The following is a 14,079-nucleotide window of genomic DNA, read 5'->3' on the forward strand; positions in this document are numbered from 1 at the left end:
TTTATATCGTTGCACACAGCATGCATCATCATCATTGTCATCATCACCACCACCACCGCCATCGTGACACCTTTGGAGGTGAGACAGAAACTGCGCGATACAGTAAACTGATAGCAGCCTATTGCTGGTGCATTTCCTCTATACTACTTTGCATGTCAAATTTTGTAAACACATCAACTGTGAGTGCTGAATAAGGGACCAAGAGATTGAGATAAGAAGTGTCAAGTGTGGGTGTTCGGTGGGGTGGGGGGTTGCCCTCGGCCTTTAAGCTGTAATAGTAAAGCATCACACAGCATGTGAGATATGCATCTGATTACAAATCCTGGAATTTAACAAACAGGCCACACACACACACACACACACACACACAGAAACATGCACACGCCAAAAACACACACACACATTTGATCTTTAGTCTTTACGAGAACTAATCATTTGTTTTAAATGGAAATCCTATCTCTCCAAGTTCACCCGAAATTAAACCTTTTCCCTTCATTTACAAAATAATCAGCCTACACATGTTGTGTCTTTGGAAGCAGAACATTTAGAAATGGAGTAGAGATTTAACAGAGAGATCATTTTTAGTCTCTCTCTAATTACTTTCCTGTGTGTTGTAAAATGTTTTAAACTTTACATATGTTGATCTGATCTAAAAGTTAGTGATTCTTCTGCAAGAGCCCAGCAGAAAGGACTGGTCAAACTAATTTGATAATTGTTTTAAGCCATTAAAGGAATAATTCACCCACAAAATAACCATTTATATCAGTTAGTCGTGCTGTGTTAGCTTGGATTTGTATGGAGAACTGTTTTTCTTGCAGGCCTCCATGGAAAATGGAAAAAATAATGATTGATTTATTGGTTGGGGATGACGTTAAACAACAGTAGAACTCTCACACAACACATGCGGTATAATCTAAGTCTCATTAATCCAGTTGTGTGCTCAGTACTTCCCTAACACATGCATTTTCACTAAAACTTTACTATTTAAAACTGAACTGACATAAAACTAACTTTTGTTCCCTTCAAAGCCTGACTCCAACACTAAGGTTTTTAGCGAAATGATCCCCAATCAATCAATAAATCATTATATTTGCATTATCCATGGAGGCATGCAAGATAAACAAAGTTTTCATGAATTTAAGGTAACACAGTGCATGACTAATTGATTTATAAATGGTCATTTTGTGGGTGAAGTATTCCTTTTATTCCTTTTAAACCTAAAACGCCAAAATAAGATCACTAGTTGCTGCTTCTCAGAGATGTATATTTGCTGTTTTTGTCTACAGTAAGCTTTTGAAAAAAACAAGTGATCTTAATTTGTCATGTTCGGCTTTGAGATAATGCAAGGGGCATTTATTACTGTTTCCTCACACTAAACAGACCAAACAATTGATCAACCTGTGTATCTTTACATTAACTAATCCTACACTTACAACCCAGAAATTACCCAGCATTACCCTGGCCAAAAAAAAATCTCCTTTTCGAAGGTATCCCCCCCCCCATCAGGACTTTCCCTCCCTGCCATTAGTCACATATGGGGCAAAACCCATTTTGTTGGTCCAAATGTCAGCTATTTCACACTCACAATTTTGTCTTTTGTCGATCCTCACAGCTACGTTTATCATCTGATCACATCATGTGTTAACCTGTGTGTGAGGTACTTCCAAGGTAAACAAAGCTTTGCGTGTGGTCTTGTAATTCTTCTTTGTCCTCTTACAGTAGGGCAGGTGTGTAAATGCTGCACACTTCATAGAATCCACCACAGAAAGTGTAACATGCATATTGTAACCACATTATGACCTAAAATTCTGCGAAACCTACTTGGTCATATGAAGAGAAATAGTTGGTTTCATGTTTCAGTTCCTTAAAAGCCTGCAAGTAGAGAATATAATGTACTCGAATAACCTCTCGCTCGTCTGGATGTAGTGCATTCTCACAGTGTTGATTAACTATAGCTACAAAAAAGGTCCAGTTATGTGAAATATTTATATCCAAAAATCAATTATCACAGTCGTACAAATCACTGATGGACTCGGGGGGGGGGGCTGATAGGTCATTTTTGCCACACCGCGCTAAAGTGCCCTCTTGAGTGATGTGTCCTATCAGCTGCCCTCTTGAATGATGAAAACAAGCGGATGTGCCTCTTTGGCTGCCCTGGTGCCACCTCAGTTGAAAACGCCACGCTAAAGTGCCTTCTTGAGTGACGAAAATGAGAAGATGTGCCCCATCAGCTGCCCTCTTGATGAACAAAAACGAGAGGATGTGCCCTTTTGGCTACCCTCTTGATGAACAAAAACGAGCGGGTGGCCCCTTTTGGCTGCCCTCTTGAGTGATCAAAAGAAGACGATGTGCCCTATTGGAAGAAAACGAGCGGATGTGCCCTTTTGACTGCCCTCTTGTCCCCATGTCATGCAGTAGGTGCCCTTTTTTCTTTTTCGCCCCTGCCCTTCAAACATCCTGTGTCCGTCACTGCTACAAATTAATACAAAACAGATGAGGCAAAGCCAATCCTCAGCTGGTATGGGCTTGATGATTACTGACGAGAAAGAGACAACTGTGCATTGATGGTAACTTATGCCTGGTTCACACTACACAATATCAGCCCGATTTTTGCCCGACGCAGCGTTGTATGGTGTCGGCATGAATCGTGAACAACAATGAGTGTCGTGCACGATAATCCATCATTTCATCTCATGTAGTCTGTCATACTTAATGACAACCGACACCACTTTTGGGAAAGTCTAGCATGTTTCTTTTTGTCGTTCACAACTGTTTCCGTCACAGATGTCACTTTGACCAAAAGGAACACAAAGCGATCTGCTGCCGTGGACGACTGTACGGCAGCAACACCCCAGTTTTATTGATATTTCCTCTGAGGACATTACCATGACATCATTTCGACAGTGACTAAAATAATAGCAATAATAATAAAAATAGGACAAGAAAAACCCAATGACATCACACACGTCGTGAAAGACGACTAGGGATGATTGGTGTGGACCATCGTGTAGTCTGTGGTGTGAAGCAGGCATTAAGCATATTTAACATATCATTCTGACACTTAATTTTGTTCAGTTGTAATCTTGTGGAGCTTAGCTAGTCATGAATGCTTATATACTGTAATTTTCAGGTTTTTAAAATGTTTCAGTTTGATTTCAGTGTCACTGTCCACACAGCTTCAAGGTCAAAGATAGCTTTGAGTCACCCAACTTCTTTTTTCTTAAGAATCAGATGAATCAATGTGAACAAACCCACAAATTCTCGGAACATTTGGTGTTACTTGCATATGAATCCCCAGACCTTGAGGTTTACAAAGTGGTCAGCAACACTGTCAAGACTGCTCAAGAGAGAAGTCAACAAGTTTCAACACCTAACCACAAACCACACCACACACATTTAACCAATGTCGTCTTCATATAGATTTGAGTATCTCACTGTGTATTACTTCTTTTGTGCCCCTGATTCAGAAAACCTTTGGGACCCTTTCATGCATGACACACACAGTCGGTTGAGTGTTTAACTGGCTGCATATTGAGTGTCAGAATTCAGCACAGATACATTGCCAGCTGATATTTAGTGGCATCAACAGGTGACCTCGCCTCGTGTAATAAGTCTCACCTTAGTGCTGATGTTAAACCCATCTTGTATAGGCATATTGTAATCTTTTTTTTTTAAAAAAAGTTACCCCAGTATGTTGTTGTTGTTGTTTCAACCAGAGCTTCAGTGATTTACAGAAAAGCTCCAAGGTCCTGAGCTAGAAACTTTAGATGAAAAGTTAACTCCAGCTCCAGCTTCACAGTGACACAGAACTCCGGCAGACCATTTACCATTTAAGGTGCATGTGAAAGAGGCTTGTTTTTTGCTGTTGGTACAGCTCTGAGTTTTGAAATAATCAGCTATATCAATCAATTTGCCACACCTCTAACTTGATATACAGAATGTCAAAAGAAGTTAAGTTCATTCTTTTATTCCACATACAGAAGAGACTATTTAAAAGGACATTAAAATCATGTTTGAAAATCATGAATGGGGCTATGCACAGCAACTACTGTACTTCACCTTTTAGAGGGAGCTACATTGGTCTGTGCTTGATGCATACAGCTCTGTGTCACAGTCTGTCCACACTGGATGGATTTCCACCACGTTTGTCAGCCTTTGACATCATGGAACAGGACGTGTCAACTTTAATCAAAGTTGCCATCTATACATGCCGCCTAAAGCTTACACTTAACATTTAACTGCAATCTGAAGCTTTTCCTCACTTACATACTAATTATAAGAGTATGTGTTGGGCTGTGGTTTGTCAAATGCGTCAGCGTACACACAACAGTACTGAGCTCACATGTCAACGACAGGCTTACACCTACAGATAACATATGCTGCTTTTACTGCAGTCAGTGAAGACAAATAGTCAACGTTTAGTTATTACTGAGTTCCATTACCTCATCACCTGAGGAAAATGAGCAAACTAGGACCATGAGTAAACATCATTTTTATTACATGATTAATTCCACCAATACATGTTTGATGTGTGGGCACGACAATGCAGGAGAGGCAGCGTGTGAAAGAAAAAAGGTTTGCACATTCCACTGAATTAAATAATGTCATTTGTACTGCAGAACGAGGCAAATAAAACAAAAGGCTATGTGACAGTCGCCATAAAAAAGTCAATTTTACTTGTTTTAGCCTAATTGTCAAGGTTACAATTAAAAAGCAACTTCTGTTTGTAGCCACAGAGCAGTTACAGAGATGAACAATTATAAAATACTGCTGTGACAAAGAACGGTGAGTCAAGAGGGGCTCTAAAATAGTCGCTGGTGTTGGTTAGTTTGCCTCATCCTTTGAAGCCTCATCAAAGTTTTCAACAAGATCTGAAAAAGGAAACAGAGAGGGGAGGGGAGAGGGGCAGAGGACAGACAACAGTGACTGATAAGAAAATGTTTGACTAAGATAAAAATGATCAGGCATACAAATACAACTTAGTTACTAAATATGAATTAAAATATCAGCCCTAAATACCCAGAAATTCTGTCAGTGACAGAAGCTTGTATTATGTTCTTAGAAACACATCCAGATACACTCAGACTAAACTTACTAGACATGACATCATAAATGTTCCATGTGATAGACACATATGCAAACATCTAGGTCAGCCTGTTCTGCACTGTTACTAATGTGGCTAATATAATGCTCCAATGGATTACTAATACAAGTTAGGCAAATGTTTGTTTGGAAAGGGGATGTGTAAATTTGCTCACCTGGGACATCATCATCATCCTCTTCAGCAGCAACCATGGGGGCTTTGTTCTCTCCAGCTATGAGGAGGAAGAAGAACAAACAACAGATTGTTTAAAAAAACAGCACACAGCACAACTGATACCTGCAAACAGATCAGTAAAGAGTGTTGTGGGTACCTGGTTTGGGCAGGGTCTCTGCTAATCTCCTGAGGCTAGTTAGACTGTCGGCTCCCAGCTGGTTTAGGATTCCTGGGAGCATCTCTGTGAGCTGCTTGTTCTCAGCGTGCCCTGTGATCGTAAAGGTGTTGGCAGCCAAGGAGGCCTGAACCTTTGGGTTATTGAAGTGGATAACTGTGCCCTGGTTTGTGAACATATTCACCTACAGTCAAACACAAAAGGAAGTAAAGGGAAAAACGGAAGAGCGAAGTTTAAATGTCAGTATCACAGAGGATGAGGCAACAAATTGAAACATCACAACATGTAATTTTTATTTCTCTTTTCTTTTCCAATTGATTCATTAATTCTTTGTTTCAGCAGTAGAACACAACAATTAAAGGGCCTCATTTGTTAAGAATCTGTAATTTTTCGAGTCCCTTTTTTGTCAAATTTCGCTTCTTGTATCACATTAGCAAGATGGGAAATTTAACTGTTTTGTCCCTGTGACACTGTGACAGGTGGATTCCAAAATCTACCAGCCACTCTCAACAGATTACCATTGTATTTTTGGCAGGCAACTTCAGCAAATTTAGGAGCTACTTACATATTTTACTGGCATCTGACCGGTGGCTGGTGCAAATTTCCAACCCTGCATGTTATATTTATTACTCTACTTTTAAGTTGAGAACCCTGTCATGAAGACAACCTTTCTGTCTACTGTTGTGCTTTTCAGAAAGAATTTGCTGTACCTCCTCGATGCCAGAGATGTTGTTGACTCCCAGTTTCTTGAGGGAAAACTGCAGCTTCTTGTCATCTGCTGTTGCTGTCCTGTGCACCACCTTCTTCTTTCTGCGGGCCGACCCCTACAGAGCACAACAATGAATATAGGCACCAATTACCCAATGTCAAGACTCAGGGAAATATGAAACATTTTCTTAAAGGTCCAGTGTGTAGGATTTAGAGGCATCTAATAGCATAAATGGTACAAAATATTCGTAACTATACCTTCATTAGTTTATAATCACCTGAAAATGTTACATTTTCATTACCTTAGAATGAGCTGTTTATATCTACATATGGAGCAGGTCCTCTTCAACGGAGTTTGCCATGTTGTTCAACAGTATATCAGGACAACGGACAAATCAAACACTGGCTCTAGATGGGGTTATTCTCATTTTTACGGTGGCCACCATAGTTGTCCTACATGCTTGATACACAAGAAAATTTTCACTACTGTAGCCTCACCGCTACATGACACTACTGAATCCTACACACTGGACCTTTAAAGTCATTTCCCAGCACACACTTCAACTCACCTTGCCGCCTATGCGGACCTGCGCCTGCAGTTTGGCGAGCTTCTCCTGGTTCATTATCAACTCCTTCATCTAACACAGGAAAGAGCCACACAAATGGTCAAATATTTAGTCACTACCTTTTGTCAATTGGAAATAACACTTTCTCATCAGACATAAAGGTAGGAGACATATGAAAGCAACACTAATCATTCCACCAACTTCATCCATGCAACATCCGTTTTCTAGTGAAGACATCCTTCTACATGCATACTAATAATCTGATCTTGAAATGAGAATCAACAACAGGGAAATATGCAAAACTGTGAACACGTCTACATTTACTGACTAACAAATTGACAGGTGATTAAACTTTAAACACCTAATGTGTGATTCCAGCAGTTCATTAGATGCATAGGGTTTGCAATTACAGTGAAGTGCCAAACCTAAAACTCCCCCAAAATCCCCCTAGTCGTTTAGCCATTTGGCACAGCAAACGAGCAAGAATGAACAGCTGCCAGAAGCCTAAAAATAGCTGCACACTTTTTAGTCTCGACTCAAGTTCTGCATGAATCAGACAGAGGTGGTCGGCTACAGTTAGTGGATAAGTTAGGCTCTCAACATTATGTAAAGCAAACAGATATCAATTAGCTTATAGCTTTACGAGCTTATGTTTCCTAGTGTGTCATAGCGAGAGAGCAAGATGTGCTGTGGGCTCATGCTTGATGTTTAAACCTTCGAGACTGGGAGGTTATTTTTTCTGAAACCGGGCTCTCAGGAAGTCTGACAACTGAACTGTCGGCTTGTTAGCTAACTAGCCAAGCTAAACAGCTAGCTCAGGCCTCTTCAAACTGATGCTAACATTCAAGTATAGTTTACCTTTTCCTCCACGGGCTGTAATGTGACACAGAGGACAGTTCTTCCTCTACAAAGTCAAATTTACACGAGGCTGACAGCTTAAAGGGCTACAGAGACGTGAACTGACCTGGGAGTGTGTAAACACGCGGGTCACACAGTCGACAGAAGCTCAGAGAAAGGAGGGAAGACCGGAAGTGACGCACACAGGTCGATAACATGAACGTCCGTTCAGAATTTTTTAAGTCACGGGGATGACGTCCAAAAATGACCTGCTTTCTAAAATCATCTTATAGTAAGAACTCTTAAAGCTTTTTTTTTTAAAAAAAAAAAAAAAAAAGATTTTTTTTATTTTACGGTAGTAGCTAAATTGTTTTAACAAACTCTTAAAATATTACAAATTAAACTACTATTCATTACATTAATAAACATAAATAGGTCAAATTAGTATTTCTGCCACATTTCGCCAAAAGGAAGTAGATTTATTTTTTTATAAATACAATTAAATGAGCTATTGAATATATAACCCTGATAAAAATGTAAAATATTACGTTTAGTGCCTGTGCTACGAAAATTATATTTTAAAATGAAGAAAAAAAATGTTCCTTTCAGTGAACAATAAAGATATGCCATTCATGCCGGAAGTAGTCACGTTTGTAATCATGGCGTCCTCCAGTGCACCGAGACGCAACGTGATAACTCCTTAAAATGAGCAACTTTTGGTTTACTTGGACTAACAATATCGGTGCAATCTAATTTTAACACATCGTACTTAAAAAAACAAGACTGCACTCGGGCACATTTTCGCTCAAAGGTGAGAATAATCGGAAAGCAGTTTATGGTAGAAAATGCTAAGCGTGCTAACTAACTTGCTGTAAGTACTGAACACGTTGGCTTAGGTAACTTGTCTGTCTAATACGCTGCTTTCGTTCTCAAACCATTAACATTACGTGTAATTAAACCACTTAGCTGTGGAATTCTGCTTCGTTATTGAGCTCTCTTAATGCACAGTCGTAAACTTCAGTGAATAAATCAACTGTCTCAAAGTAGTGAACCTGTTAGCTTAGCCTTCATACCGGTAGTGTGGTGGTTTGTGATGCTCAATGAGTGTGACCTCTGTTGCCATTCAGTGCATGTTGTTGAATTTGATTCCTTCTTTTGTAGTCTTTTACATCACACAATCCTGGTTAAACCATTAACCCCTTTACCATCCATTTTACCACGTTTATTTTCCCTTGAATAGATTTAAGGTTGTGGCAAACCATCTGTTCTCACTCTGTCTGACAGTGTCATATTTTGTTTGTGTGTTCCAGCTCCTTTTTGAAGCTATGTCATGTTTACACTGGGCTGGATTGTCAACTTTTTTTTATCTGCAACTAAAATTTAAAATACATTTGTCTTGGTTTGAACATTGTCTGTTTAAAAGTACCTAACAGCAGATTAGTGGGGTTTAAGAGGTTAACTACCCCCAGTGTCACATCTCTTGCTGTATCTTAATATCCATGTTTTGTTTTCTGTATATTGACAGACAAAGAGCATTGTGATCAACACAGAAATGGCTTCATTTAGACCTACAAAAATCCAAGTATACCCTAAACTTGGAGAGAAAGTCACACAAGACACACTGTACTGGAAAAACTACAAGGTGAGTCTCCTCTACTGCCGTATTATTACTGTGAGCAAGACAAGCACATCCTTAATTTTGTTTCTCAATCTTAACAATGCACCTTTGTTTCTGACAGGCTCCAATCCAGATAAAAGAATTTGGAGCAATTACAAACATAGACTTCTCCCCAGTGGCTCCACATAACTTTGCTGTGACAGCATTCACAAGAGTAAGTTGGCTTCTCTGTATGAATTGAATTAAATCAGTGTTCCCTTCATGAATAATCAAGTATCAGTATGCAGTCTCTCGTTCTAACTCTGGTCTCTCTACAGATCCATATTTATGGGCCGTTCTCGCAGGAGCCTGTGAAGACATTTACGCGGTTTAAGGATACTGCATACTGTGGGAGATTCAGGTCAGACGGTCAGCTGCTCGTGGCGGGATGTGAGGACTCTGTGGTCCGGCTGTTTGATGTCAGCGGCAAGGTGGCAATCAGGATGTTCAAAGGGCACACAAAGTAGGTATCCCATGTGTCATTGTCTGATCGTGTTTTGCTGTCCTAGCCTTAAAACGTGAATTGCTGAATGATGATCTCTTGAGTGATCCATCGACTGAATTTTATGATGATCTCAAGAATTCTGACAACGTTTAAACTGATTTACTGTCTTAATAATATCAGGTCATCAAAGTGAACTGACATGAATTTTGTATCTCATTTTATTTCTGCTCAGGGCTGTACACGTCACAGACTTCACCTCAGACCGTTACCAGATCTTCACAGGGTCAGACGACTACACCTGTCGACTTTGGGACATCCCAAATGCCACTGAGCTCAACACTTACCAAGAACACACAGATTACATTCGCTGTGGTGTCACGAGCAAACTCAACAGAGATCTCTTCATTACTGGTGAGATGGAGAAACTTTTTAAAATGGTGTAAGAAAAAGTTAAATGAGCTCTAGAAAGAGGAGGATGAGGATGAAGGAGTTTAGCCTGTTTCTGTTCGACTAACAGTTGCTGTTGTTATCCTAGGATCTTACGACCACACGCTGAAACTGTTTGATGCCAGAACGGATAAGAGTGTGATGACCATGGACCACGGTCAGCCAGTGGAGAGTCTTCTTCTCTATCCTTCAGAGGGACTCCTTGTCTCTGCAGGTGGGTAGCCGTTATCATCACCATCATTTAGTCAGTGCATCCAGGAAATGTGCCCTGTTGTTGTCAGGCCAAACTCAAGTTCTGTTACTAGTGTTTAAGGATGTGAATATAAGGGTCCCTCAGCCTTGTTAGGTTAGTACAGGTTGAAAATTGAATGAGCTGGAACATGACAAACAAGGAAGACAACAGCATTTAAGTCTATTGTATGTTTGGTTGTGATGTCAGCCAGGACAAAAACAACCTGAAATGGATTTCCTATGCAATGGCCTCCCTGAAAATGACTGCACTCATGCACACATGCAACGTTATATTTACTAATGTTTATCCAGGACATTTTTAAAAATGTTTTCACTCTCTTTAGGTGGCCGCTTTGTGAAAGTGTGGGATCTGCTAAAAGGAGGCCAGCCTCTGGTGTCTCTGAAGAACCATCACAAAACTGTCACCAGTTTATGTCTCAGCAACAACGGAGAGAGACTGCTGTCAGCTTCTCTGGACAGGTACAGGGGCAGGTGTATGTTACAGTATGCATGTCTGTTATAGCTCTCATTTTATATGAACCTGATCTAACATACAGCCTCTGTTTGTCTTTCCAGGCATGTGAAGGTGTACAACACAACCAACTATAAAGTGGTCCACAACTTTGACTACGCTGCCTCCATCCTCAGTCTGGCTCTGGCTGTAAGTATTTAGATTTAACCAATCATCATGTTATATTACCAGTTTTTCATGGTTGAAGATAAATGAAATATAGAAAGATGAATTCAAATAAGCAAAGCAAAATTTATGACAATTACATGCTGAGTTATAAGTCACCCGAGGTGGGAAAAGCCTTATTTGGCTGAGTGTGGTCTATAAACTAAAAACCTCAATGCAAAGTGATAAAAATTTCTTGTATCTGAGGTGCACCTGCAGAGGAAACTGTGATTTGAAGGACCAGCTCTGAGGCTGCAAATGGACAGATTCAGTTTCTGAAGCAGTCAACAGAAATATCCAGTATTACCAGAGGTTTAAATCGATAGATGAATCAGTACGTTCTCTCCTCTTGGTGTTGGCATGAAGGTGTAGGATTTCCAGAACACACTGTGCAGCTTCATGTGAACAGACAAGCCTTTTTTTTCTTTACTTTAGGCTCTCAGTGCTTTTGTATTTTCCCTTGCCATCACCACCACAGTCAACTTAATATGTACAAAACATGCACTCCTAAAGAGAGATGCTGTCCCAGCTGTAGCCATGGTCTATACCAGTGTCAGGCTGCAGGAGCTAATTGTGTTTTTGCCTCCACGTCGATGACAGACACGGCTGGAGGCATTGTGTTTTTGGGTTGTCCATCTGTCCCATTTTGGTGAACGTGATATCTCAAGCAGGCCCTGAGGCAGTGTCCTAAAATTAGGCACAAATGTCCATTTGGACTCCAGGATGAGCTGACTAGATTTTGGTGGTTAAAGGTCACTGTCGCCTCAGAAAACATGCTTTGGGCCATCACCCAATAATTTGTACACTGATTATCGAAAATGTCACACAAATGTCTAAAGAATGAAATGATGACAGTTTATATCCATAAGGTCAAAGGTCAACTTCACTGTGACATAATAATGTTCTGCAAAAACACTTTTCAATAATGTTTATTCAACACCATACCTCAGGAAGAGAAGGGGAGACATTTGGTCAGATACTGAATTGGTGACACTGGTCTTGAAACTGTGGTGATTATTAAGATCTTCTGTGTCATGGCTACAAATGAGTCTGGACAGACATGGATGTAAACTGTAACTGCGACTTGACTGGCTGGCGGAGGCATACAACCACGAGGCAGTAACTCCAGGTTCTTGTGTATTGAAGGAATTGTTGAATGATGATCTCTTGAGTGATCCATCGACTGAATTTCATGATGATCTCAAGAATTCTGACAACCCTTTAAAACTCTCTGACAGACTCATAAATGAATCGTCATGGAAGTGAACTGATTTTGTCTTATTTTATGTCTGCTCTGGAATTCTTGACATTAAAACTATGAATGCATCTCTCTTCTCAGCCGAAAGATGAGTCCATCGTCGTGGGTATGACCAACAGTATTCTGAGTATCAAACACAGGAAGAGCCTTGAAGAGTCAAAGGAAGTCTCTGGGCAACAGAGGCGACGACCCTCATATCGTGTTTTTGTGAAGGGGAAGAACTACGTCCCTAAACAGGTGTGTTTACATTTGGTTAACACGCAGTAGCTGATGTCAGCAGTCTGAGATATGATGTGGTTAATTGAGTTATTATTCTCCATGAGAAGACAAGGTCAAACGTACCATGACTAATTACTTTACCTTTCTTTGTCATCATTGCTAATTGATTTCTTTGTTCTCAATCTTCTTCCAGGACGATTATCTCGTCAGCAAGCCAGTGAAACAGCATTTGGCCAAATACGACAAGCAACTCAAGAAATTTAATGTATCAAAGGCTTTGGATACAGCTCTGGAGGTACACATTTCATGTATTTATAATATTATCAACAAGGTGAAATTGTTTTCTTAAGGTTAGTCAAAGTGGTCATTTTTCAATTTGCAGTATAAAGCAGTGACTCATGCTTCTTTCCTGCTGCTAGCTAAATGGCTGTCTTGGATATTGCCCTTATTATAAAGTATATTCAATTTAATTTATAGACATGGACAAGACTGCGAAAGCCAGAGATTACAGTTGCTGTCATAAAGGAGCTGGACCGAAGAGGAACATTGAAGAACGCTCTGGCAGGAAGGGATGAACAGGGACTTGCTCGGTTGCTCAATTTCCTCATAGGGTAAGACACAGATAAAACTTAATAACTCAAGTATTGGATTGCATTTACTTGGGTTGCATGTATGCAGAAGTACAAGTGCACATGAAAACTTAAATCTTTTTTTCCGTTTATTCTCCAGGAACGTGGTTGACCCGAGGTTTGCTCCCGTCCTCGTCACAGCAGCTGAGATGATCCTGGACATCTATCAGTCAATAATCGGCCAGTCACCAGTCGTGGACCGACAGCTGCTACGTCTGCAGGATCTGCTGGAGAGAGAGATCGACTACCAGCAGGACCTCCTGGAGGTGCTGGGCATGTTGGACACAATGTTTGCCTCTGCCCTCCCTAAGAAGGAGGTTCCATGCCCTGGCGTCAGCAGGGCTAACGGCCTGGCTCAGGGAGAAGCAAGTACCTCAAGACCACAGCTTCAGGCCACCTGAGGCTTGTAGAGGAGCAGAACTGCGTCAGACTGGGTTAGAGTGCCTTCACAACTCTAAAAAACCTCTTTTTGAAACATCAGACACACATTTCCTGACATGACCGGCTGCATGTCACCAAACAGAAACATTTTGGTACAGGTTTTTAAGAGACTGACAAAGTCCATGGTCTCACTCTGATGTTTTAACTCGGCGTGACTGAGAACACAACAGGCAACAAAGAGAACATACATTTACTGTATGAACAATCTCTGAATGTGTGAATGGTAAAGCAAAGTGTTTTTATTTGAAGTCTTGTAATTACACTTTCAAATGTAAATGTGGTGTGTGTGTGTGCGTGCGCTTGTGTGTTTGAATGATTTAACTGTTAATGTCTGCTTTGTGTTATCATAATATTTGGCATTGGCAAATGTTTTATAAGCAGATATAAATAAATCTTTGTAATATGGAAACTGACTAATCATAATTGTGTTCAGATGGTGTTAAATTTCTACTGATGATACATGTTTCAACATGAAGGGCAGTGATACTCAGTGTAGACCTGGCAGGCCAGAGTTGGCAGGGTTTTCATTTGTC

The 14,079-nt window shown here is 40.4% G+C and overlaps 2 protein-coding genes across 3 annotated transcripts; one reads left to right on the top strand and one right to left on the bottom strand.

The window, feature by feature from the left end:
* Positions 1–4,475: 4,475 nt before the first annotated feature.
* On the bottom strand, positions 4,476–7,761 carry LOC125890341 (transcription factor BTF3-like). Of its 2 annotated transcripts, none has more exons than XM_049578921.1 (6): positions 7,671–7,761; positions 6,710–6,778; positions 6,143–6,256; positions 5,415–5,616; positions 5,259–5,315; positions 4,476–4,871 (listed from the first exon to the last, which is right to left on the bottom strand). In XM_049578921.1, the coding sequence occupies exons 2-6, from the start codon at positions 6,776–6,778 to the stop codon at positions 4,825–4,827; spliced, it is 489 nt and encodes a 162-aa protein (XP_049434878.1). In that variant the 5' UTR covers positions 7,671–7,761; the 3' UTR covers positions 4,476–4,824. The 2 variants fall into 2 exon arrangements, with proteins under 2 accessions (XP_049434878.1, XP_049434879.1); XM_049578922.1 differs by having other exon boundaries at positions 7,565–7,709.
* Positions 7,762–8,190: 429 nt separating this feature from the next.
* On the top strand, positions 8,191–13,955 carry utp15 (UTP15 small subunit processome component). The gene is made up of 12 exons (XM_049578919.1): positions 8,191–8,354; positions 9,069–9,185; positions 9,283–9,375; positions 9,479–9,663; positions 9,878–10,056; positions 10,181–10,306; positions 10,668–10,803; positions 10,900–10,984; positions 12,339–12,494; positions 12,670–12,771; positions 12,954–13,087; positions 13,206–13,955. Exons 2-12 carry the CDS (start codon positions 9,096–9,098, stop codon positions 13,504–13,506), a joined length of 1,587 nt encoding a protein of 528 aa, XP_049434876.1. The 5' UTR covers positions 8,191–8,354; positions 9,069–9,095; the 3' UTR covers positions 13,507–13,955.
* The last annotated feature ends 124 nt before the right edge of the window (positions 13,956–14,079 follow it).

Source organism: Epinephelus fuscoguttatus, linkage group LG6 (genome assembly GCF_011397635.1).
Source record: "Epinephelus fuscoguttatus linkage group LG6, E.fuscoguttatus.final_Chr_v1".
In the NCBI taxonomy this organism is placed as follows: domain Eukaryota; kingdom Metazoa; phylum Chordata; class Actinopteri; order Perciformes; family Serranidae; genus Epinephelus; species Epinephelus fuscoguttatus.